The following is a 27,178-nucleotide window of genomic DNA, read 5'->3' as shown; positions in this document are numbered from 1 at the left end:
CTTAACCTTTGGTACTAAAAAGCATTCTGAATCCATATAATCATATACTTCCTCTTCTTAACCGAATGGTGCAATACTCTGTTGTAGTGAAAAAATAATGTAAAATTCTAACCAAGCATCTTTACTGTGAAAGTTTATAATTAAAAGGTCAACAAATAACACAATTATTTTAACCAACAAAAACAGTGTTAAGTACCCCACTCACACCAAAATATCAAAAAAAAAAATAAAAATAAAGTGCTAACTTCTAAGTACCCCACACAACAAACAACTAGTGGGGACTAAGTTATTTCAAAATAATAAAACTGCATGTGAAGATGTTTAGCAAACAGACAAATAAAGTATGTTATCCACAAAGAAAAAGGGGAAAAAAAAGAAGATAAAGTAGATCATTCCAAAGCATTTAATTTCATCTATCAGTCAACAAAGTCCAACAAAAACAAACAAAATGAAACAAAAAAACTCTTCAACGGAAAAAGTCACAAACTTTATATAACACACAACAAAATCTAGCACAACATTCATTGTTTTGCTACTACCTATGCAAAAAAACACAAAAGTTCAAAAGAGTTATATCATCAGTTACCCAAAACTATACTTGGTAGGAGTTAGAGCTAACGAAGTGCACCTTAGCAAGCTAGAGTGGACCCTATCTCGGTTTCTCTCTCTCTCTCTCTCTCTCTCTCTCTCAATCTCAGGTGCTCTCAATCTTGGTTTCTCTCTCTCCTAATCTCGATCTCACTTCATCATTGCTGCCAACCCAAACTTCTCCTCTCCCTTTTCCCCCAAAATTCACAGTTTAGGGCTACTAAGAAATTTTCCATGATTTTCTGTTTTGATCAGCTTAGGGGAATGAAGTTGTTCCCCTAACTATTTTTTTTTATAAATAACAATTTTTTATTTTTGTTTTGATTATGAAATTTATTTATTTTTTAGAAAAGAGACAAAATGGCATCATTTTGGCTCACCTAATGGAGATTACTAATTGAAGTATAATGAAATACTAAATTGACAATAATAAAAAATTGGAGTATTGAAATGACAAATCTTAGAGTTAAAGGACAGACAGGATAAAGAATGAAAGTTAGACTACAGTTTTAAATTTTTTCCTTTTTCTTATTATGTAAAAGTGAAGCGCATTTTAAAAATTGAAAAAGTTCTCTGTTCTCTTCCAACCTTTATTCTCAGTTTCCATGTCTGACATTTCTAAAAAAAATCCTCCATGTCTGAGACTATGATTTAAAATATAAAAGGAAGTTGTGAAACTCATTTGAAGTTGAAAATGCTCTGTCTCTACTGACCTCGTTGTCTGAAGACTTGCGCTAATCCACTAGTCTATCGTTATCTCTCGTCATCCATCACAGACGGTAAACCTTCTTTATTTGTGATGTGTTTCGTATTTTCTCGCTGTGGGTAAAAAAAGATCAGATTTGTCTTTCGAGTTTGTAAGTGTTTTGTGTCGATCCCGGCTTCTAAATTTAGATCTATAAGAAAGCTGTTTTATTTTATTTTATTTTAATTTTTTTTAAATTTTAAATTAGTTGTTTCATTTCTGAAATTGGTGAAAAAAGACACTCTGCCCACGTGTTTGTTGCAGTTGCTGTTAACTTTATCTTGTGCTTTCGTATTGGCTCCAGCATTTAATCTTTACTGATCTCTTCCAATTCTCATTTCATTACAGGCTTCTTTACTGTTTGCTTGTAAATCCTGATGGCGTCTGTGCCCAGAAAAGGAGTCTCATCTTCCTCTTTCACCCACCGCTTTGATGTCATTTTGAGTTTTAAAGGTGAAGACACCTTAATTCTTTTTACAAGCCACCTGCACAGTGCATTGTTGGGGAGAGGTTTTCAAACCTTCGATGATAACCTCCCACGTGGAGAAGGAAGTTCAGAAGTTTTTAACGCAATTGAAAGTTCAAGGATTTCAATAATCATATTCTCTATAAACTATGCAAATTCCAGCTGGTGTTTGGATGAACTTGCTAAGATTATTGAGTGCAGGAAGAATGGCCAGTTGGTGCTACCAATTTTTTACAATGTATGTCCATCAGATGTTCGTAAATTAGAGGGAGATTTTGGGGAAGCATTTTCTAAACATGAAGAAAAGTTAGAGGATAAAAAAAGGGTGCAGAGATGGAGGGAAGCTCTATATGAAGCGGCTAATATCTCTGGTTTTTGTTACGTGCATTGGTATGTATTTAAAGACTACTCTTTTGCTTTTACCGGTTTTAATGGTTTGCTATGAACACACAATTTTACTGTTAAACAAATTCTTCTATTTTTTTTTTTTTTGGTGTTATTCTTTATGTATTTATTTTTGGGGTGCGGGGAGTGTTATTTGTGAACATATTCATTTTCATCATATCTTCTAATAAGGTAGTTAGCTCTATAGGTCTGGTCAATGGTAGAAACAGAAGAATTTAACTTTGGATTATTGTACCAATTGGTGAGGATGTTCTTCTCTCACATATTATTTACTTTCTTTTGTTTCAATTGAAAGCCTTTTAACCATTCTTAACAATCTTGTTCAAGTATGAGAAGTGGGGTTTGTGTCCTTACCTAATAGGTCTAAGAATAATTTCCTAGCAAAACAAAACATTGCTAATGTAATCATAGCTCTCAGAGTTATGATACAGGTTCCACTTTCATTAACAATACTTTACTTGTAATGCACAAACTTAGCATCTTGAATTTAGCTCTTGTTTAATCTAACTCAATACATGTTGTTAATGCTCTTATAATGGACAGCTACCCAGAATATGAATTGATTCAACAAATTGTCGAACTGGTTGCAAGTACTAAATTAGATTGGTCGCCATTATTTGTTGCCAAGTACCCGATTGGAATAAATTCTCATGTAAAGACCATAAAATTGCTATTAGATATTGAGTCAAATGATGTTCGCATGATGGGGATCTATGGCCCTGGTGGAATTGGTAAAACAACAATCGCAAAGGCAGTTTATAATGCCCTTTTTTATCATTTTGAAGGAGGAAACATCTTTCTAGAGAATGTTAGAGAAAAGTCAAGTACAGTTGATGGTATAATCAAACTTCAAGAGGAACTTCTTTTTGGGATCTTAGACAAAGAAGTACAATTTAGGGTGGGTAGTGTATCTAAAGGAATCGATATGATAAAGGAAAGCCTTCCTGGAAAAAGGATTCTTTTAATTCTTGATGATGTAGATAAAATGAGTCAAATAGAAATTTTTTTTGGAGATTGTGATCTGTTTGCTCCTGGAAGTAGAATCATTATAACAACAAGAGACAAATACTTGTTAGCTACTCTTGTTAATGATAATTTAATCTATGGGGTTAATAAATTAGATGAATATGCTGCTCTTGAACTCTTTAGCATGCATGCCTTCCAACAAAACAAACCCAAGAAAATTTTTTTGGACCTTGCAAAAAAATTTATACATTGTACCAGAGGCCTACCATTAGCTCTGACCATAATCGGTGTTGGCTTGTTTGGAAGAACTAAACATGAATGGAAATTTGCGTTATCTAAGTTTAAAAGACTTGTTGGCAAAGATATTCAAGAACAGATGAGATATTTGCCAAAGGAATCGCTCCCACCGGGGTTCGAGTTTAGCCCAACAGATGATGAACTCATAAAACACTACTTGAGGCGGAAGTATGAGGGTCATTATTTCGAGGTCCAGGTCATTGTTCAAGTCAACTTTTACAAATACGAGCCTTGGGAATTGCCTGGTATTTCTCCTTTTTCTTTTAAATTCCCAAAGTTATCTTATGTCCTCCAAATATGATCTTTCTTGGTTCCTCATGAATATGTTTGTTTTTCCCCTTTTAGTAGTTCCTTTTTGGTATTTATATGTTGAAGTATTTTTATATTTTATATTTGGGGGCTAATTCAGAATTTTCGGTGAGGAAGTTGGGCAATCACCAGTGGTTATTCTTTTGCCGGCTTAAAATTGCCGCTCATCTGAATAGGGCCACTAAATACGGTTATTGGGAAGTTGTTGGTAAGGATTGCCACATCATGTCCTGGCAGGGGGAGAATAATACCAGATTGAATGGTATGAAGAGGACATTGGTTTTTTACTCAGGCCGTTATCCCCATGGCATACGCACTGACTGGGTCATGCACGAGTACTTTGTCCCTGAAGGTGGTCTTGATGCTCTCAAACATCACTCGGTAGGACTACAATTCTTTATTTTTACATATAAATGCTTTTGCTATTGTGCTTTTGGTTCATATATAATTGGTCAAATCCAAGAGCCTTGTAGCTCAACGCACCTTTGATGTTTCCGTTGGAAACATCTAGGGTAGGGTTCAAATTCCTCCTCTTTCTTGTTGTAACTATATATATATATATATAAATGAGCTCTAGCTCAAATGACACTCCTCCCTTAAGAGTGCGGTGGAATGTGAGGTCATTAAACCTCCCAGGTGGGTGTGATAATATATAAAATTGGTGTAATTGGTCAGTTGTAAATTTCAAGTTCTGTAATGCACTCCAAAGCTATAAGCGTTCTTGTCACTTTCTAGTTTGTACCCTGTCTAAAATCTTATCCTTTAATTCTTTCCTTAAATGATGGGGCATAGGCAGACTAAGTTACATTAATAACATTACTCTAAAACTAATTTCCATTCTTTCTAGAAATCGTGTTTGCTCAGATATTTTGTGACATTCTTATTGTATATCTCTCTAATGCAGTATGCCGTTGTGCTATGTCGTTTGTTCCATGAGGCAAGCTTTTCCCAAGAGAAAACATCCTTGATCTCAAAGGTAGACTTCGAAGAGGCAGACTGCGTTAGCTCGTCTGAAGACGCAATGTTAGATAAGCTAGCTGGGAACGAATCTGAAGGTATAAATCATTGGTTGATTGATAAGTTTGACAACATGGCCTCTAATGATCTAATGTTTACCAAAATCTACAAAACATTTTAGCAAGACAGGTGTTCTATGAGTGATATTTTTACTTTTACCAGCTAAAGAAAAGAAGCATTAGTTATGTCTCCATCATACATGTTTCTTTTTCAAAATCCACGCCATTTCATCATACTCTCCTTATTTTTCTCATATTTAACAATTAATATATAGTTTTGACCTTGTTTAATTTAGCAACCAACTCATTAATGTTACTTGCTACTATTTTAATAGTTATTGTAGTTACACCCCGTTTGAGAGGAGAGAAATGAATGGAATGAAAAAAATTATTTTGGAATATTCTCTCCATTCTTTTTTTTGGGGATTCAATGGAGGGAATGGAAGGATCATTCCCTTGTTTGGAGTGTGAGGGAATGGAATGGATAGTAAGGAACACTCATACCTTCATTTTCATTCAAAACGTCAAATTTTTGTTCCCCAAAATTGGTGAGATGGGATCATGATTTCAATTTGGTTGTGTTTGACCTTAGTTGTCCTATTTCTGGGGTTGGAATTGGTTGTGTGAAATATAAAAAACTAAGCACGATGCAGGTGCAGTTTGTTATCGCCTTAGTGATAATAAGAAATTAGTTTAGATTGAGATTTATCTCTTGGTATTTTCTTAACATTGAGTTTTCGGTCATTTAAATTAAATATTTCTTGAAGGAACTCTAACTCCCATGGAACTTCTTCCTCCGACAAGAATGGGTAGAAGGTAAGGTCGAGTGAGTGTATAATTTAATAGAATAAAGTATAGTCGGTGAATCTCACACTAATTTATTCAATAGAAATTCTTTTTAATTAATTAAAATTTTTTTTTGGGGGGGGGGGGGGAGGGGGTGGAGCTCATTTATTCACAAAAGGTATGAATTATGTGAAAGCTTTTTTTTTTTTTTTTTTTTTTTTTTTTGCAAAAGAAAGATTAAACAATTAATGTAGAGCCTCAAGGATTGGTATTTGATGTTGTAGCAGTCAAGATTTTATCTGATTTAAGTGAACAAAGTGAAGTTGAAAATGAAGAAATTGGGAGAGAAGCTTCACAGAGAAGACAACCAGAGGTTATCCAGGTTGAGGAAATGCAACCACAAGCAATGAATGCTCTGAGACCTCAAGGAGTGGTCCATGGTGTTGAAGCAGTTGCTGAAATCAAACAGAAAAGTATTGCAACGTTGTCAATGGAATCACTCCCTGTGGGGTTCAGATTTACTCCAACGGATGAACAACTTATAAACCACTACTTGAGGCTGAAGAATGATGGTTGTGATTCTGAGGTTCAGGTCATCCCCGAAGTCAACGTTTACAAATTTGGGCCATGGCAATTGCCTGGTAATGTCTCTCTTTTCTATAGACTTTCCAACTTGTTTTATTTTATCTGAATATGTATCTTGATTGGTAATTTCCTCATCAATTTTCTTGGATTATTTTTTCTTTTTCTTTTTCTTTTAGTGGTAACTTTTGATATTTATTTGTCAATGGATCTTTTTTTAGGGCTATATTCAGATTTGTCAGCGATAAAGTCAGACGGACAGGAGTGGTTCTTCTTTTGTAAGCGTGATGAGTACAACAATGCCTTACGTATGAAGAGGGCCACTAACTTTGGCTACTGGAAAGACACTGGCATGGATTGCCACATCAGGTTTTGTAAGTTGGGGCCTTTTTATAGAAAGAAGACCTTGGTTTACCATTTTGTCTCCAAGCTGTTGCACAGCAACTGGATCATGCATGAGTATCATGCCACATGCACTGACCAGGTATATGTACAATTCTTTTACATATAATGCTTTTTTAGGAACCGGATAGGAATTTCGCTTTGGAAAGGAAGGTCAAGTGACGGTATCAAAATGCAGTTAAATGAAATGCAAACCACAAATGCACACATACATGTACATAGTTATGTATGCATTTGTTTGAAATATGTGACTTAAAAGTTTCACACTTTGTGAGAGATGACTAAACTAACATCACATAGAAAACTCTTGATTTTATTTCTCTTTTGGATTTTTTGAGATTATATGTTTTGATTAGATACTATCTTTCATGTTTAATTAAATAAATCATACTGTTATGACCCAAGATGATATTTTGGATAAATTGTTATTTGAATTAGAAGTATTTAAATTTAGGCTTAGTGATAGATCTTTATTTGAATAAGGTAGTAGTAGATTAGTATTATTATTTGCTTGTATTCAAATTGATCCCCATGTTTTAGGATAAGATTAGTTCCTTTGTTTTAGTATTTGTTAATGAGGTTATCTTATCCTTGGCTATTTATGTACGTTAAATGTATTAATGAGAATTAAGCCGAAAACTAACCCAAAAATTCTATTCTCCCTCTCAAGTTTAGGATGCTAGTCACCTCGAATTGACTAAGTTATCTTTTATTTTTCTGGTTCACAACACATACATTATTGAGAAGTGAAAGATTTATAAAATTTATGTGTAGAAATGAATTTAAATTGAGCACTTTCATTTTTCATTGTGTATGTAACATATATTTAGTTTTATTCACGTTTTGTGAGATAGTTTTTGGTTCATTGAAACTTTTGACCTCTTAAGTATTTGGTTTTTACTTCAAAACATCACTGCCTTTTACATACTAGTAAACTTATAAAATATACTAAATGCCTAGTATATATAACAATTATTAGACCCATAAATAAGGAAGTAATGCACCAATCAATAATCATTTTAGGAAACTATCATTCTAATTAATCTTTCAAAAAATTCAATCTTTTTTTTTTTTGCCAAGAGCCTTGTAACTCAATTGATTGGTACCTTCTGGTGTTTCCAATGGAGACATCTAGGGTTCAAATTCCTCTTATCCATTGTAACTATTGAAATTTTTTAGTTTTCATTTTATTTTATCTTTTTTTTAACTGACATCTCATGGGACTATGCACTCTTAGAATAACAATAGATTGAGAAAAAAAAGAAGCTAAAAAGCCCTTAGTACTCATGGAATTAAAAAACTAAATGTCCTTTAGGGAGTAACTTATTTAGTTTTTTGTTGAAACTGTGTTAAAATGTACTTGTACTTTGAAAAAGTGAAAAAAGAAAAAGAAAAAGAAAATGAGGTTTTAAAAAGCTGTACATAAAAGCTAAAAACAAAAAAGTAGGCTTATAATCCAATGCCAAACAGAAACTAAGCATGTTGAGCTAAACCAAAAAAATCTAAAGCCTCTCATACAGCATTTTATTTCTCTTTTTAACAACTATGTGGTAAATTCTATAACTTTCTACATCTTGTTATGTATGATCAATTATATTTTAATTGTGTATACGATAACCAGAGAGATGCCATTGAACAACTAGTGATGGAAACCTCCAATTTGTTTTTGCTGTCTTAATAAATTTCTATTGAATTTGATTTTTGACAAACATACCATTGCGTTACATTGTCTTTCATCTATAATTTCATGTTTTTTCGTACTTTGAAATTATACTTGAAATTATACACAAAACATGAGTTTATGGACAAAATTGTCAATACATTATTGAAAGCCATTTTTGTTTGGTTAGGGGAACAAAATATTTTGGTATTGACTGATACTGTTGTACCATTTTGGGATATAAATAATGAAAATTCTTCAGCTTGTCCAGACCCAAAAATTACTATCCTAAACACAGTTCACGCCCAATTGTTGTTTCTGTTAACTCATATCACATAGGCCTAGACACAAATTTTAGGCCAATAGTGTTTGCATGTGAACATTTTATAAACAAGTAATAATGATTCCTAAATTTTTAATTTATATATATATATATTTATTTATTTATATCTTTCACATCAGACAAGGGATACCAATAGCATGATTTCCTTATTTCTTGCCTTTTGAGGTTGGACCACCTGATGTCTCTTTTCTTCAGTTTCTCTCCATCTTTCTTCTAGCATTCTTCTTCTTCTTTTTTGTTTTTTCCCCCCTGTTCTTCTAGAATGATGGTAGAGTTTTCATAATTTCGCTGAATAACTTCTTCACTGAAGAACTTTAATTTCGTCGGTTCTTCATTTTCTTCTTTGGGCTGCTGCAATTTGCAAAACCTCCAGCAAATTTTCAGTCTGATTTTTTCGTTACTTATCAAAAAAAAAAAAAAAAAAAAAATTCGGTCTGATTTTGATGAGGATGGTAGAGTTTTCTTCTGTTTTTGTACCACTCCAAAATGATTTACTGGCCCAGAATGACTGAAATACACTGAAAAAGAAAAAGCTGAAACTCATTCCTGGTGAAATTTACATTTCAGCCGAAATGACTCGAAATTGGTCAAATTGACTGAAATTTGATCCGAGGTGGACACATGGGGTATTACCATTCCGGTATGATTTTTTCCGGTGGCGGAAAGGAATTCATAACATTGCTAAAACCTATTAAATATGACCTTGGACCGAAAGAAAATAAACTTAAGATACTTAGATCTCCTAGAAGATTTTAGACTCAACCAAATTTCCCAAATAACCTTAATTAGCAGGAATTGTGGTAATTACAGATTTGGCCTGAATATAAAATTGCCCATAACTAATAAAATAAAACCCAAATGAAAAATCTGTTTTAACCCTAAAAGACTCTTACTTGGACAATTAAAACCACACAACTTTCACTTCAATTAGACTTCAAATTGTAAACCCATAAAATGATTCTTGAATAGGCGAATTTGCTAAGTAATAGCATATTAATCTTTCCATGGCTTCATCAAGGACAACTTCAAAGGCTAGAGTGGGCACATCTTGACTGGTGAAATAAGTGGAGTTCTTGATACAAAAAAGCCTATCCTTCCAACATTTCTTTCTTTCTTTCTTTTCTTTTTTTTTTTTCCCTTTTTTTTAAGGAAAATCTATCACCAATTCTGAAATAACGCAAAGTACGAAATGTCTCAGAACCTAGAAAATTTTTTCACTCTCTCTTGCTCTCTTTTTTTGGGCCCCCTCTTGTGGTGTGCATGTGTATGATTCTAGTACATGTTGTGACTCATTGATCTTTTACCATAAAAATAATTTCATGCTTTATCGAAGCATAAACAGTTTCAGCACACACACATGCAGAAATATTTAGAAAATTTCCTAATTTGGTCTAGGAAGACGTACAGATAAATTAGGATGAAGCACATCTTTAAGAGGCAGATGAATTTGTCGAGTTGTTTGTTTTGACACCTGAATCAAGGTCAAGAAGAAATTTGAAAGCATGTGGTTTTAGAGAGAGAGAGAGAGAGAGAGAGAGAGAGAAGTTGATTTCTTCTTGGTGTTTCCTCTCTCGTTTGCTATTGATGCTCTTTTTGACCATGCTTGGTTTGTTGAGGTAGGGAGACCATGCAAGTAAGTGACTGACCTTGACTTTTGGAGATATTTGAAATTCTTTTACACTTTCTGTGATCTAGGCTGTATTCCTTCTAATGGTTTGTATGGGCTCACAATACCTTCTAAAGTTTGTCCTGCAATATGAAAGATCCATATCTGTTACACTAGGTGGGTTTTAGGCTGAAAAATAAGACTAAGTTCTAGATTAGAACTTTAAAAGGGTTCCCGATTTTGATCCATATCCATATCTGTTCTGTTCCTTGCCTTTTTTCTCTTTACTTTCTAGCTATTTCTCTTCCTTTACCAATTGTTTGTTTTCTATCTTCTCACTTTCTACTCTCTCTATAATCCTTTCCTCTTATTACTTCTTAAAATTACTATAGGCTTGCCAATAACATCATATATGTATGCATGTCTATACTATTAGAGCATGTCATTTATTATTTTTTCGTGGTTAGTTAAAATTTGCATTCTTTCTGGACATTATGGGCGTGGTATATGCTTAGATTTATATAATGACATTCTTAGCATTCTTATGCAGAATGCCTTTGTTCTCTGTCGTTTGTCTTTCAAGGAATTCATGTTCCCTATGGTAGAGTTCCCAGAGCCAGATTTGTTCCCAAAGACACACATGATTGGCTCCTTTTGGTCTGAAGAAACAACAATGTGGGATAAGCTAGTTAGGAAGAAATCTGAAGGTATAAATCAATGGCTTCTTTCACTCTTCCTTTAGTCTTTCTATTTGATTTTTTTGTAGTTGTCTTCATCATCGTGAAGATGGAGTACTTTTTTTTTGTTAATAAAATCTTTACTACTTATATAAAAAAAAAAACCAATGGTTAATTTGATAAGTTAGACAACATGGTCTTTCGTGATGTGATATTTACCCAATTTAAAAAACAATTTTGCAAGAAAAGTTTATTTTGAATTATACTTTTACCATCTTACTCCATCATAAATATCTTTATTCGCATTAACATACTTTGGAGGTACTTTTTTTTTTGTTGCAATTTGACTAGGCCTTAGAAGTGGTAAGCATTAATGTGGCTAATGCATTATTTAATTATTATTTTTTTAGATTTATTTTATTTAATAATTGTTGTGAGTAAATGTGTGGTTAGGGTTTCTTGGTCAGCCCCTAACACAAAACTATTATATATATATGTGTGTGTGTGTATATATATATGTTGTACTATTACAATTATGCCCCTAACAAATATTCCAACTCGTAACACTCCCCCTCAAGCTGGAGATTATATATCATACAATCTCAATTTGTTACATAATAAATCTAAACGAGTTTTACATAAAGTTTGGTAAACATATCAATAGTTTGGATTCTTGTAGAAACACATGGAGTAGTAATTACACCATCGCTCATGGAACACAAGATATGAGGCAATGTGAATTGTTGCTTGATTATCACAATGCATAGTCATAGGCAGCTTTACATTAAATTATAATTCCTCAAGTAAATGCTTAATCCACTTAAGCTCACATGATGTGTGTGCCATTGCTCTATACTCAGCCTTTGCACTAGATTTGGCTATAACAACTTGCTTTTTTACTTTTCCAAGTAATCAAGTTTCCTCCAAGAAAAGTGAAATATCCAGTAGTGGCTTTTCTGTTTGAAGGTGATCTTGCCCAATCTGCATCTGTAAAAGGCTTCTATTCTTAGGTGACTGTTAGCTTTATACAAGAGACCACAACCTGGATGTGCTTTAAGATACCTCACATTCTAATAATTGCCTCCCAATGTGGAAGATGAGGAGCTTTCATGTACTTGCTCACAACACTAATTGCAAATGATATATCTGGGCTAGTAGTTGTGGGATAATTTAGGCTACCAACTAGACGATGATATCTCTCAAGATTAGATAACAGCTCCCTTTAATCTTCATACAATTTGACATCATGATCCATAGTGGTTTCTACTGGTTTAGATCTTAACAAGCTAGTTTCTTCCAAAATATCCAACGTATACTTTCTTTGTGATAAATTGATGCCTTCTTTAGATCGTGCTACCTCAATACCCAAGAAATAACCAAGTTTGCCCAAATCCATAGTTCAAAAGGAAGTTTGAATGTATGTCTTCAAATCATCAATTCCCTTCTTGTCATCACTAGTGAATGATATCATTAACATACACTATCAATAGAATCTTTCATCTTTTAAAGGTATGAGAGAACACAGAGTGATCAGATTGGCAATGTTGCAAGCCATACTTTAACATTGGTGCATTAAATTTACCAAACCAAGCCCTGGGAGATTGTTTAAGACCATAGATGACTTTATGTAGCTTTCCCAGACTCCTCTCTGAGCAACAAACTCAGGGGTTTGCTCCATATACACCTCTTTCTGTAGATCACCATTTAAAAACTCAATTGAAATAATGGCCAACCCAGATTAGCAACAAAGGTGATTAAAATTCGAACTGAGAAAATTTTAGCATCAGGAGAGAATATCTTTGCATAATTCACATGATATATCTGGGTATACCCTTTAGCAACTAAGTGAGCTTTCAAACGCTCAATAGAACCATCAAGTACTTCATAGTAAACACCCAATGACAACCACCAATAGTTTTCCCTGGATGTGGAACTAAAGACGAAGCGGATTTTTGAGACAAGGCATACATTTCTTCTTCCATAACAGCCTTCCAACTAGGAATGGACATTGCCTCTTGTATAGACTTAGGAACAACTCAAGAGGACATAGACAAGGTGAAAGCATGGAGTGCTAGAAATAATAGTTATGCTGGGGATGAATGGCTATAAGAGACAATCTGGGAAATAGGATGAGAGGTACAAGTACACTCACTTTAGCTCAAAACAATGAGATGAGAGTTAGGATGAGGAGGTGGATCACTAGGCAGGGAAGAAGTCTCAGCTAGAGGTTGTTGTTGACGACTATATACCTGGAGTGGTTTATGAGGAGGAGAGACAACAAGGGTCGGAGACACGGGGAGCAAGTGAGGAAGACAAGGAAGAGAATTGGCACTACTAGGTGAAGGAGAAAAATAGGGTTAAGACTCATGAATGGTGGCATCAACACTAATGAAATGATGACGAAAAGTAGGTGAATAACGCTGGTATCCCGCTTGAGTATGAGAATACCCAATAAAAACACATTTAATTGATTAAGGATCAAGTTTATCACCCACCTAAGAGATTAACATAGCATACACACCCAAAGATTTTAGGAAGTAAGGAGATAGCACAGTATAGGGGATCTGACCACCTTCTTGACTCGGTTTTAATTGCAAATGAGTGTTTAGATAGTAGGCTAAATGTAGGGGTTCCAAGGGTGTCGTGTAAATTGGATGTGGAGAAAGTTTATGATCACGCGTTGGAATTTTCTTATGTATATATGCTTTAGTGGTGTGGGTTTTTAGAATGGAGGAAGTGGATTATGTTACATATATCTATTGTTTGCTTTTCCATTTTGATTAATGGTAGCTTTAGTGGCTTTTGTGGGAGCTCTAGGTGGCTTCATTAAGGAGACCCTCTTTCTTTGATGCTATTTGGTATTTGGATGAAGGCTTTGAGTTGCATGTTGGATGCAATAGTCAATGATGGTATTTTATTGGGCTTCTTAATAGGCATTGCATAGCGTACCTTAATGATGGTGTCTCGTCTTTTGTTTGCAGATGATACTTTTATTTTCTGTGATGCTGACTTAGGAGAGATAGCAAAATTGCATGATGTTCTCTTGTTAATTTGGGAAAATTATAGTTGATACCAATTGTGGAAATGTGCAATATGGGAGAATTGGTGGCCTTGCTAGGATGTAAATAATCATCACTTTTGATGAAATATTTGGGTCTTCCGTTGGGTGCTAAATTTAAGGAGAGGATGATTTAGAATCCTATCCTTAAGAAGTTGGAGTGGGGGATTGTGGGATGGAAGCGGCTATATATGTCAAGGTAACTAATTAAAAGCACTCTCGAGTTTGCCTACTTAGATTCTTTATCTCTTTCCCATTCCGGTAGAGGTGGCTAACTGTATTGAATAGCTACAAAGACTGTTTATGTAGTGGGATTGGTGAGGAGCCTAAATTCCATCCTACTTAAATGGGCTCAAATTTGTGAGCTAGTTCAGAACGAGGGGTTGGGTATAAGGAACTTGAGAAGATTTTATCAATCTTTGTGAGGATAATGTTTGTGGAGATATAAGACTGAGAGGGAGCTTCTTTGGAAGAGGGTTATAGAGGCGAACTATAGGAGTGAATGAGGGATGGTGTACTAAGGGTCCGTTTGGTTGGGGAGATGGAAAAGTGGGAAGATAGAAAATTGTGGGAGAATGGAAAAGTGGGAAGATAGAAAGATTTAGTTTTCCCTCATTTGTGTTTGGTTGAAGGGGTGGAAAAGTGGAGGAAGAAATTTTTTTTTTTTGTTTAGTTGAGAAGAAAAAGGAGAGGATGGAAAATTAAGTTGGTATGAATTTACAATTATGTCTTTATTAAGCTAAAAAAAAGGTAACTTTTTTTTATCAAACAATTTTATATGGACACCTCAATTTTTTTTTATAAAATAAGCAAATGCCAAAGAGGATCCAAAACAAATGAGAAAAAAAGAAAAGAAAAAAGAAATAGATAAAAAGAAAAGAAAAGAAAAAGAAGAAAAAGACAAAAATGTGAAATGAGCAACCTAAAACCAAAACCAACGTAGAGCGTACAGTGCGAATACGAAGAAAAGATTTATCCAAAAAAAAATGGGTAAAACAAAAAGAAGAAAAAGACAAAAAGTTGGCTGATGTGTAGGGAAGGGCAATTTTGTCCAACACACACCTTCCCCCTTTTCTCTCCCATTTTCTCCTCATTTTGGGGAGATTTGAGTTTTGGTAGGCCTAGAGGGAAAACAACTAGGCCCCACCACTTTTCTCTCCCACTTCCCCTTCCAACCAAATATCATTCTCACTCATTTTCTCTCTTATTTTTCACTTTTTTTTTTCATCCTCCCCAAAATCCACCCAGCCAAACATATAGCCTAAAAGTGTGTTAGGTCCATATGGTGTTAGTCTTTGGAAATCCATAAGACAAGAATGGTTGACTTTTTCTCGCTTTCTATAGTTGGATGTGGGTGATGGAACTAGATTGAAGTTTTGGCATGATTTGTGGTTTGGTGATTGCTCACTTAAAGTGGATTTTTCGGAGTTATATAATATAAGTTGTGATAAAGAATGCTCAGTAGCAAAAGTTATGCAACTCTCATTGGGATGTTTTCTAGATCGGCCACAGATTGGGAGTTGGAGTCATTGGTTGATTTAATGGACTTAATCTATTCCAGGTTTGTGAGGGGTGAGGGGATTGATAAATTTGTTGGAGACCTGCCAGGAGTTGTGGTTTTGAAGTGAGAGGATATTCTTACTCTTTATCCTCGTTTAATGCCACCTTGTTTCCTTGGAAATTGGTGTGGTGTTGAAAGGCCCTACCAGGGTTGCCTTCTTTTCTTGGACTGCTGCCCTAGGGAAGATTTTATCTACAGAGAATCTCCGGAATAGAGGTATTATTATTTTGGATTGGTTTTGTATGTGTAAAAGAAGTGGGGAGTGAGTGGATCATCTTCTTCTTCATTACCCTATAGCACATGAGCCGTGGACAATGGTGTATTGTTTGTTTGGACTACAATGGGTTATGTCACATAGGGTTATTAATATGTTTGCAGCTTGGCTAGGTACTTTTGATTGACATTGAAATATAGCTTTTTTGGAGGGCTATGCCACATTGCATCAGTTGGTGTCTTTGGTGGGAACGAAATACTAGAGTTTTTTAGGGATGTGAACAATCTATCCTTGACATTAAATCCTTTTCCTTTTGTACTTTACTAGATTGGAGTATTACTTTTCATCATGTTTCATGTTTTACCTTTTTAGATATGTTTGAGTATTGTAATTTGAGAAATTGATTGTATTGCTCCCTGAGTACACACCACTTGTGTACTTTGGTTTGTCTTTTTGATTTCAAATAATTTTTTTTACTTACCCAATATATATATATATATATGTGTGTGTGTGTGTGTGTGTGTGTGTGTGTGTAGAACTTAAATCTTGTATATCTAATGTATTGAAATATAAGTGATTTTCGCTTGTGTTGCATGAAAAAACTTAGTCTATTAATTGATTTCAAAATAGGATTACCTTGGTTTAGGCTTTATTAGTTATTCTAACAACAGGGTCTACAACCAACTTTTATAAATTAACTAGTCAGAAACTCGTGCGATACACGGGAAAACTTTACCTAAAAGCTAAGAAGCACAGGTGCGTTTCGGGATTCGGGTGCGGGTGCGGCAGGGTGCAGCAATTAAAAAATTATTAAAAATATTTTTATTATATTTTATATATATATTTTTACTATTAAAATATTCTTAAATAATACATTACTATGGCCTTGGTTCACAAAACAAAGAAAGAAGAAGGCAAGATTGCAAGAAATACAAAACAAAAAAGAAGCAACAAATATTCAAAATAAAATTGAGGAAGGACATGGGGATTTAAAAAAAAAAAAAAAAGATTAAAATATTCCTTCCCACTCATTTAAAATTAGGTAGTTCCTCTCATACAACCAATGTAAAGTGGACTCACTTTTAAGATTGCAGGCAGTTGCCCAACCCATTATTGTTGACCCGACTGACCCATTTGCCCGTTTAAATAATACCGAATCTAAATGGGCATCATCAATTATTTATTTATCTAGGCTTTGTGCCGGGGGGGGGGGGGAGAGAGAGAGAGAGAGAGTGCCGAAGAAGAAATGAAGGATGAGGATGATGGCTCCGGCTCACCAAATAGGCTGCGGCGGCGGCGGCGGCGGCGGCGACGACGACGACTTTCTTTGAAGAAGACCTATTCTCACTTTTGGAAACACAAGGTCCCTTCTTCTAACACAAATATTATTTATTATTTTACAATTATAATTCATGATGTTTGTTGTTTCGGTAAGTTTCAGCCGCCGGCAATCCGATTCTTGCCGAATTGGCCCGGTTTGGCGTGAATCGAAGCCGAGTTGGCGCGAATCGAGCTTAGTCGGCGTGAATTGCGCCAAGTCCGTGTGAATCCCAAAAAAAAAAAAAAAAAATTCAGACGCAGCATCGACTTGCGGGCAGTGGTGTCGGTGGCCGCAACTTGGGTCGGACTCCGGTGCGGCACCCTCCCAGCCGTGTCGGTGCTTCCCAACCTAAAAGTATATTGGTCTCGAGCTTTGCATAAAAAGTTTAATTAAATTATATTGGTCTCAAACTAAAACAATAAATACTACTGAAAGACTTTAAAAAAAAAAATGGTGTGCATCTCACTAAAAAAAAAGTCTCTATAGTCTCTAGTTTCTATCATATGGGATACCAAAATAATTTTTTCTTCATAGATTATATGCCAAATATTTGTAGCTAGAATCCTATAAATTATTTAGATTTTCAGAAGGGACAAATACTATCAGAATTATGACCGCAGTATCTCAATTGTTTGTCAATATCTAAAGGGCAAATTATAACTTACCCATCTGTGGTTGGTTTGACTGAAATTTAAGTTGCTTATCTGTGGTTTGAAATTTGACACTTTACTCCTCTAAAGTTTGATCAAAATTTAAGTTACCTACTTATGGTTTGAAATTCCATGATGCAATTGTTCTGATGGGTAGTTTTTGATCTTATTTGATCTTGTATTTTTATGTATTTTTGGAGGAGAGAGACATAAAAGTGGAGGAAAATTACACGTTTAGCTCTGTTTTTAACAGAGGTGGGTTATAGAAATCTAACTAAGTTAACCTTAGGTAGGTAAAGTGTCAAATTTCAAATCACAGGTAGGCAATTTAAATTTTGGCCAAATCACAGATGAGTAAATTGTAATTTGCCCATATCTAAACCTATGATCATCTTTATACTCATGATGGACCTACCACTTTTCATGCAATTGTGTAAAAAAAAAAAAACACCTGAAATTCGAAGGCATCACAAACAGTTTGGTCCAATTTGCTGTGAATTTCTTAATCAACTGTAGGAGCATATCAAAAGTCATATTAACAAATTGGTCTTCATACCTAATACCATAGTATCATGGACAGCTCAAAATTCAATATGAATATAGTTGAATGCAATATGACTATTGGTGACTATGCCATATCGCATGCCACTTGACATTTTCTGTAACAAAGCAAGACAAACACTTGTTATCTTTGAAGACGATCCTTCCAATGTGTAGCCTATTGGTAAGATTGAATATTATCTTCAATTTGGGAAATTCTAAACAAACACTAGTTATCTTAGAAGACAATCCTTCCAATATGTAGGCCATTGGAAAGATTGAATATTATCTTCAATTAGGAGAATCCTAATATACTGCTTAATATGAGAGAGAGAGAGAGAGAGAGAGAGAGAGAGAGAGAGAATTTTTGGAAGAGGAAGAGAATACAGAGTGGTGAGACTATTGAGGTTAGATTGTACATTTCCTTTTTTTTTTTTTTTATAATAATTTTTTCAGAGTGATTTTATATCTTCCTTGACTGTACATCTCCATTAGTTCACACAGAAGGGCTGAACTAAGACTTGAAAAATGAGTAGGAACGTTGGTTTGGTCAAATGGAATTGTTGTTTTTAAAAAAGTTGAAGAGTGTATGTAGTCTGAAGGGAAGCTTGTATGGAGGAAGAGAGCTTCTAAGTGAGTTAGGGTCGTGGCTTTCAAGTTTCATCTACACGTGGGGAGGAGAAAGAGTTTGTAAGTGGTTGGGGTCTTGGCTTTCATCTACACATGAAAAAAGATTATGTTTGGGTCATAATATGTAAGGGAATAAGTGGACTCGGGATTTTATTAAGGTTAGGTCTGATGTGGTTTAATTTTCAATAGTAGCCCATTTTTTAGATAATAGTAAAAATAATTTAACGGGATGTTTTGAGTAACAGTAAAAAAAAGTTAATGAGTAGATGTTAAAGAGGCTAAATGCAAAATTAAAGCGTCACATGGGAAGACCTCATACTCTCCCACATGAGGTCTCTACTTTTATATACATATTGATTAATTTAACCATAAAATTTTCAGCAAGCTTTTGTAAATCAATCTAACAATGGGTTTTAGAAAAAGCTTCTGTAAAGTACGAATCTAACAATAGGCTTTAGAATAACCCTCTTTAAAAAAGTAAATAAACTCAGGCTCTCACCTTATCACCTTTTTCATGGTTTAAGGCGCTTCCCTAGGCTCTAAAGGCACCTTAATAGCGCCTCACCTTGCCTAGGTGCCTAGGTGAGCACCCGGCTTGTGAAAGATGAATTGCTAAGCACGATTAATATTCGCTTAGACACAATTACAGAAAATTCATCTGTTGGTATATTTCACTGAATTGATTTTATGTTCTTTTTTAATTAAATTTTTATGTGTGCTTTGGTGATTGTTATTTTTCTTAGAGGAAAATTTCTGTGACTTATATTATCATATTTCATTGCTATAATTTGATGGACTGAAAATCAATTTAGGGATACTTGGTGAACTTCACGTTTACTTTTTCAATATAATCTTAGTGAATCTTAAAAAAAAAAAAAATATTGCGGAATTTGCAAAAGATGTGAATTTGACTGGCCTACTTGAAAGCTTTTTTTGCAGAAGAAAGAAGTGAAGGACAAATAAAGTTAGAGTCTCAAGGAGTGGTGTTTGATGATGAAGCAGTTGAGATGACATCTAATTCAAGTGAAGAAATTTGGGATGAAGCTTTACAAAGATGGCCAGAATTTATACAGGATGAGGAACAGGAAGCGGAACAAGCAATAAGTACTCTAAAACCTCAAGCAGTTGATATGACATCTAATTCAAGTGAACAAATGAAGTTTGAATTTGAAGGAAGTGGGAATGAAGCTTCACAAAGAAAGCCACACTTTATACAGGATGAGGAAATGGAACGAGCAATAAGTACTTTGGAACCTCAAGGAGTGGTGTTTGATGATGAAGCAATTGAGACGACATCTAATTCAAGTGAACAAATGGAATTTGATAGTGAGGAAATTGGGAAGGAAGCTTCACAAAGACAGCCAGAGTTTATACAGGATGAGGAAGCGGAACAAGCAATAAGTACTCTAAAACCTCAAGCAGTTGATATGACATCTTATTCAAGTGAAAACACGAAGTTTGAATTTGAAGAAAGTGGGAATGAAGCTTCACAAAGAAAGCCAGACTTTATACAGGATGAGGAATTGGAACGAGCAATAAGTACTCTGGAACCTCAAGGAGGGGTGTTTGATAATGAAGCAATTGAGACGACATCTTATTCAAGTGAACAAATGGAATTTGATAGTGAAGACAATGAGATGGAACATAAAGCAGATCGACCAGAAGAAGCTCGACTATTTCTCATGCAGGGCGGTTTAGGATTAATTGAACCACCAAAGGATGAGGATTGGGAGAAAGCCAAGGTGATGAACTTGATGGACAATGAGTTGTCTGTTTTACCAAAGAATCCAAGGTGCCCCAAGCTGTCAGCACTATTCCTTAAAAGAAACTACAAATTGAGAATCATTCCTCCCTCATTTTTTGATTACATGCCTGCTCTTCAAATCTTGAATTTATCCAGGACTGGTATCAAGTCTTTGCCTGATTCAATTATCAGATTGGTCAACCTCAAAAGACTCTTTCTAAATGATTGTCACTGTTTCATGATGTTGTCGCCTAAAGTTGGAGAACTTAAGCAGCTTGAGGTTCTTGATCTTGAAGGGACAGAGATTATGGATTTACCTCAGGAGATTAAGAAGTTAACTAATCTGACATGCTTGGAAGTTTCATTTTGTGAATATATGAGTTATGGTAAGCAAGCCATGCAGTCAAATGCAGTGGTTCCTTGTGGGGTAATTTCCGAATTGTCTCAATTAGAGGAGTTGAATATTGATGTGAGTCCAGAGGATGAGCGGTGGGATGCACATTTGGAAGATATTGTTAATGAAGTTTGTGTCTTAAATAGGTTGGAAACGCTTAAGTTCTATTTTCCAAGAGTGGAACTATTGAGGCAGTTTCTGTGGAATAGCCCATTGCTGTCTCATTTTAGATTTACTGTTGGCCGCCATGTCAAGCGCATTATCTCTCGAGTCCCTCCTGATGTTGAGTTTGAGCTGGAAAGATGGGAGAGATGCTTGATATACATAAATGGTGAGGATGTCCCTGGAGATATTAAGAAGGTACTACAAAATGTTACTGCATTCTTCTTGGACAGGCATGCTACTGTTAAGAAGCTATCCAATTTTGGGATTAGAAATATGATGCAGCTAAAATGCTTAGTCATGGGGGAATGTAATGAGGTCCAAGTGATTATAGATGAAGCAGATGTTTATGAGGAAGATAATATCCGCAAAATAATATCTGATTCATATGCTACTGAAAAAATGGTTCTTGGATCACTTGAATACCTGTATATATATTATATGAAGAGTTTAAGGAGCATATGGGAGGGGTCAGTACAACAAAATTCTTTAATTCTTCTCAGGTCCTTGACATTGTGCACATGTCCCCAGTTGACCATTGTTTTCTCACAAGGGTTGCTTGCTAACCTGTGCAATTTAGAAGAGCTTAAAGTTAAAGACTGCCCCTCCGTCAACAGCATAGTAAGCTGCAAAAATTTTTCTGAGGATCGAACCTCTTATTTTCTCCCAAATTTGAAGAAGATTTCACTTCATTATATGACTGGATTAGTTTGCATCTCTAGCGGTTTACACATTGCACCAAAGTTAGAATGGTTGAGTTTTTATGATTGCCCAAAGCTTAAGAATCCATTAATTGATGAAATATCTAGTCAAGATTTGAAGAAGATAAAGGGTGAAAGGATTTGGTGGGAAGCATTGGAGTGGAGCAATGGTTGTCCAGCTTATTTGGACAAAATTTTTGTTCCAATTGATGACATATGGGATTGCTAAGCACCTGAAATTTTCCTAATCAATATCAGTTTGTGAATTGCCTTAATGAAAGCTCTCAGTGGTACAATCAACAACGTCAATGATTATGTATAATTGTAAACTGAGGCATCCTTGGACCACTTTCTGCTTGCTATGTTATATTCTTGTCGCTGCAATTGATTGGACCCTACTTACATTGAATATAGTCCCTCTAGCCCGATGTATCTTTCTCATGCCATGTGTCAAAAAAGATGTATTGTATGTTTCTCGTCCTCCAATCAAAAAGTGCTAAAGAAATCCAAGTCCATCGACGTCGGAAATTCTTTCCTGAAATCTTACAGAGTACATATGGTAAAGCTCTAGAGTAATGTAGTCCATTAGTGTTGGTTTTCCCTCTACACCATAGGTACATTGACCTTGATATTATTTTTTAGTTCACCTCAAATCATTATTTTTAACAAAAAGTAAAAAGAAATTAAAAGAATCACCTTGATTATATGCTTAGGTTTTCTAACAAAAATCATAATTAGTGAAACACATTTTGATGCTTATTCCTTCTAAACCCCCTAATTTCTCCCTCAAGTTCTCATGATTAGTTAGTCATCGCTCATCTTATCTAATTAGTTATTGTTAGAAAAAGTTTTACCTGCCATTTTCTAATTTTACGTTGGTTTGTTTTCGATCTTAGTCGTCCTGTTTATGGGGTTGGAACTGGCTGTGTGAAAGATGAAATGCAAAGTACGATGCCGGTGCTATTTTGTTGTTGCAAAAGTGATGAAAAAAAATTGACTACCACAAAATTTTGTGTTGGTATCCGCCGTGTTTTTTTTAAAATAAAATTTTTGTTTGCTTTACTTTTTAAAAATATTTAAAATTAAACAATGTTATGATTCACAACCTCTAATATGATTTAGAATAGGGGTGTCCAACTAGACTCGGCATCCGCCCAACCTGGCCTGAAAACTGGCCAACTCGACATGGTGACGGTCGGCGGTGGGTCTCCGTCCCCAAAACCCGATACCATTGGGTCAGATGACGGGTTTGAGCTCAAAAAACCGATCTCCAACCGATCCGACCGTATTTACACTGGAAAAGTAGCTGTTCTCCACCGATGGGTGTGTTTCGCCGGCGTTTTGGTCCGATTAGTCGAGATCTGGCTTGTTTCTTCGAGATCCATCGAAATCTCGTTGAGATTCAGAGAGATCTCGTCGAGATCTAGCCTGATCTCGGTAGATTTGGCCCAATCTCGACTAGAATCAATGGATTTTGACAAAATTTGGCATAGTTTCGAAGGTTTCAACTCCAACCAAGAACCGACTGGTATCCGACGAGTTCCGACCACTTGAACCAAATCCCTTCACTGGTCGGCGGCGGGTTCAGAAATAAGAGACCCAAACTGATTGGGTCGATTCCGGGTTGGGCACAAATCCGACCCGTGGACAGGCCTAATTTAGAATAAGGACCAACAACATTTCACAACATTATTAACAACAAAACGAAAGTATATATATATATATGTGTGTGTGTGTGTGTTTTTGATCCATCAAAGTAAATTTCTTCTTAAGCGAACAATATCGTCGATTCATAAGGTAGAAGTCATAGTCACGACAAAGCAACTTCTAAACAAAGCTAGACACAAAATTAACTTTCACCAAGTAATTCATAACTTTCATTACCAAAATCCTACGCACGTTCAAATCTTAACACATATCAGTAATTTGGATATCATTGATTAAAATATCACACAAGTATATGTTCTCCTATATCTTGTATACAAAGCTCTTTTTGTTGTATCTTTTTGTTAGCTCAAATTAATGAGACTAAACATTCTGCTCTAGCTTCCAATCTTTCCCAAATGTTGCTTCCACACTTTATTGTGAAAGATCACACACATAGACGCCTGCATATGACAAAATTTCTAGTCCACTGAGCACACCCATATAAACCAAGTGAAGGGAAGACAAGTTTCCGTGTCATGCATATTCTGTGAGAATGTGAAAGGTCTATCATAGTAAAAAACAATGAGATTCTATCACAACTGCCTTTGTCATTTAGAATAAGAAACAAAATTTTATTACCAACAAAGTATGAAACAATAAGTTATGTTTTAGTTACAGCAAAAATGCTTTCGAAAGCAGAGTCTTCTTTGAATAGTTATGAAGTGGGTAAGTCAAGTGGATTGAATCAAACCAACAATTAAGCGTCTGTTTGGGATCTGCTTATTTTGCTGAAATTGAAAACTTTTTGCTAAAAATACTGTAGATAAAGGTAAAAATTAACTGAAATAGTATAATGAGACCCATGAATAGTACTAAAAAGTACAGTGGAGCCCATGAATAGTAGTAAACATAAGCTGAATAGTTAAATAAGCTGGCTTTTTAAACTGAAGCCAAACACACACTAATAGAAGATAAAATTGAAAAGAAATAAAGCTTCTAAATGACTAATAGGTTTAAAAAACTTAGCTGCAAATATCTATCCAATTTTTTCTTAAATCAAGCTGTAAACATGCCACATTTTCCCAGTATAATATTTACAATAACATATAACAATAATAGACCAAAAATCTCATTCAGACATTTTCACAAACACTTCATAATGTATACATATATGCAAACTTACAGTTTTAATTAGCGTATGACATGATTATTGATCCCCAGTTAACATACACAAACTCAAACTATTACACTCAGGCAATATGCATGATTAGTGATCCCCAGTTAAGCAAAAGCAACAAAACAATCACATGGGACCATTTGCTTTCACTACTGACACCATTTGATTTCACTAACGAGTAACGATCGTTCGCTTAATTAAACATATCAATCGAATCTACAATTCAATTTGTCCCATCAAAATAAGTGACAAAGCCAAAAAAAATAAATAAAAAGAAAATGTAAACAAAGTTACGAGAAAGATATTAGAGAGTGGAAAGAATCTGACCATTTTGTTTGGTGGAATGTTCCTGGAAAATCTTTGGACTCGGGTCTCCCTCTCACTCTCACTCAGATTCTTTTCTATTTGTGTTTTTCTAGCAGTTTCGTTGGGATTTTTTTGAGAAAGGAGCGATTGGGATTTAGGATAGGAAAGGGAAAGAAAAATGTGCGGTGAGGAGAGGAAAGAGCAGAAAATCTGGAATTGATATGACCAAAAGGTCTAACAGATTTCTATTTCATCCATGCATTTACAAAATTGATAAAGAAGTAAACAGCCACAGTGCACACAAATTCCAATACATATTCTAAATTAGTACTACTAATATTTCTCAAAATTTCTATAATAGCAATTTCTTGGTATTATGAATCTTCATATAAGAATATATAGTCTACCCAAGAGACAAAGAAGAAAAATCCAAAACAAAAGGATTGAATGAAATCTTACCTGAACCTTCTCAGTGCCCTGCATGCAGCATATTCTAACTGCTTCTTCCCAGCTGACATCCAAGATAAACTTCAGTTGCTAATAATCCATAGTTTCCAATGTCTGCTGAGATCACATGCATTCTCTGAAGCCAACACACTTCAGAGTTACTCTTTACATCAACTATTGTGGGCTCTGCAGCCATGATAAAACACCATTGACCTTTAGATATGTTGGAAAGATGCCCACGTGATGATAGTGTCTCTCTGATGCAGATGATTTGGAATCTATTTTCATAGACATTTTCTTGTGGTTCTGATGCAAAAGTATCACATGTTAAGTTCCTATTATCGTTGATTATCAAACTGAAAGTTTTAATCAATGTTTCCATGTTTTATAGAGTAAATTACAAGGACCAGGTTCCAACAAGGAGTAAGTAATACATATGCTTTTGGGTTAAACGTAATTCTAATGGATTTCACCAAAGGCATCAAATTATAAAGATATTAACGCTAACTGTATCATTGACTTTTCAAATTTGTCGATGTACGTTTGGAGAAAGGAAAGGAAAGGGTTTTGGAGAGATGGTAGGGTACCTTTTATCTATTTATTTATTTCTTATTATTTTTGTACGGTGAAGTCAAGTGTTGTGTAATTTTTTTAAAATTGAAATTTGATATTATTAGATGGACCGAATTAGACCGAAATTCCGAAGTGGACCAAGTGAGATCAAATTAGATTGATATGGACTAAATAGTTTTTGTATTTTTTTTTTATTGATTAAATGAGCTATCTCTCCTTTTGGAAAATTTTTGGGTAATTATTAGGGACTCTATTAAAAGGAATATTATTATTATTTGTAATCCTTAGTTATTATGAATTTAATGATAATTAGTTAATTACAGTGGTGTTATTTAAGGAAATTAATGTCTATGTATTATAATGATACTTAATTTTTGTGGTATTTTTTTAATTATTAGTTCAGTCTTCTTTTGAGTTAAAAAAAAAAAAATAGACAACTAATGCATTTCAACAAAATTAACGTTAATTTTCCTAACCATTCCCATTCTTTTTTATTTATTTATTAAAGAATAAACGATAGAATGGGAATGGTTAGGAAAATTAATAACATGCAAATGGGGCCTACATAATGTGAGAAGTAAGGTTCATATATATGATGCGATCTAGATATGTAATACATTCTTTACGTACATTCATGATGTGTGGAAAAGATAAATATATCTTTTATTACTCTCATGCACATATCTAATGCACTATTATTGCTCTCATACACATATTTTGGCCAATATTCGGAAAATTCATTTCAAAACTTTACCAGTTGAATTAATTGGAATTCATAATTATAAGATACATAGAATCATTGAACTGGTGATTATAAAATAATATCATAAAAAAATGATAGAGAAACCGTAATCATGGGCAAGGCAAATTAAAGGCTTTAATCTCTTCATAATATGGCCAGTGTGTAGTTAACATTTGGTGAGAAAATTATAACTCTGGCTTTGAATTCCTTTTCCATTTACAAGGAAGAACTTGTTAAGTGCAGGAGCTCTATGATTGGCATTTTGCTCATTCAAGAATATTATTATCCAGTGCCAGTGGATTCCTAGTGCACGACGGGTTAATGATTGTGTTTGTTACAAGCATATACGTAAGAGTATAGTTGCAAGATCAACCAGGTACTTGTCTAAGTTACTAATATTAAAAAGTTGCATGTACATAGGATTAGTGAGCAATTCTGCTGTCACCAGTTCCTTTTCATTGGA

The 27,178-nt window shown here is 34.7% G+C and overlaps 1 protein-coding gene across 3 annotated transcripts; it reads left to right on the top strand.

Moving 5' to 3' along the window:
- The first annotated feature begins 1,059 nt into the window (after window positions 1–1,059).
- On the top strand, window positions 1,060–22,317 carry LOC142640686 (uncharacterized). 3 transcript variants are annotated; one of them, XM_075814903.1, is made up of 9 exons: window positions 1,060–1,367; window positions 1,682–2,189; window positions 2,748–3,712; window positions 3,877–4,157; window positions 4,681–4,831; window positions 5,866–6,219; window positions 6,382–6,644; window positions 10,722–10,878; window positions 19,750–22,317. In XM_075814903.1, the coding sequence occupies exons 2-9, from the start codon at window positions 1,711–1,713 to the stop codon at window positions 22,050–22,052; spliced, it is 4,953 nt and encodes a 1,650-aa protein (XP_075671018.1). In that variant the 5' UTR covers window positions 1,060–1,367; window positions 1,682–1,710; the 3' UTR covers window positions 22,053–22,317. The 3 variants fall into 3 exon arrangements, with proteins under 3 accessions (XP_075671018.1, XP_075671010.1, XP_075671027.1); XM_075814895.1 differs by having other exon boundaries at window positions 5,863–6,219; XM_075814912.1 differs by having other exon boundaries at window positions 1,061–1,367; window positions 5,863–6,219; window positions 19,762–22,317.
- Window positions 22,318–27,178: the final 4,861 nt, after the last annotated feature.

This window comes from Castanea sativa, chromosome 1, assembly GCF_040712315.1.
Source record: "Castanea sativa cultivar Marrone di Chiusa Pesio chromosome 1, ASM4071231v1".
NCBI classification, from domain to species: domain Eukaryota; kingdom Viridiplantae; phylum Streptophyta; class Magnoliopsida; order Fagales; family Fagaceae; genus Castanea; species Castanea sativa.
The sequence above is the reverse complement of the archived record's forward strand: the minus strand, read 5'-3'. Positions and strand labels throughout refer to the sequence as shown.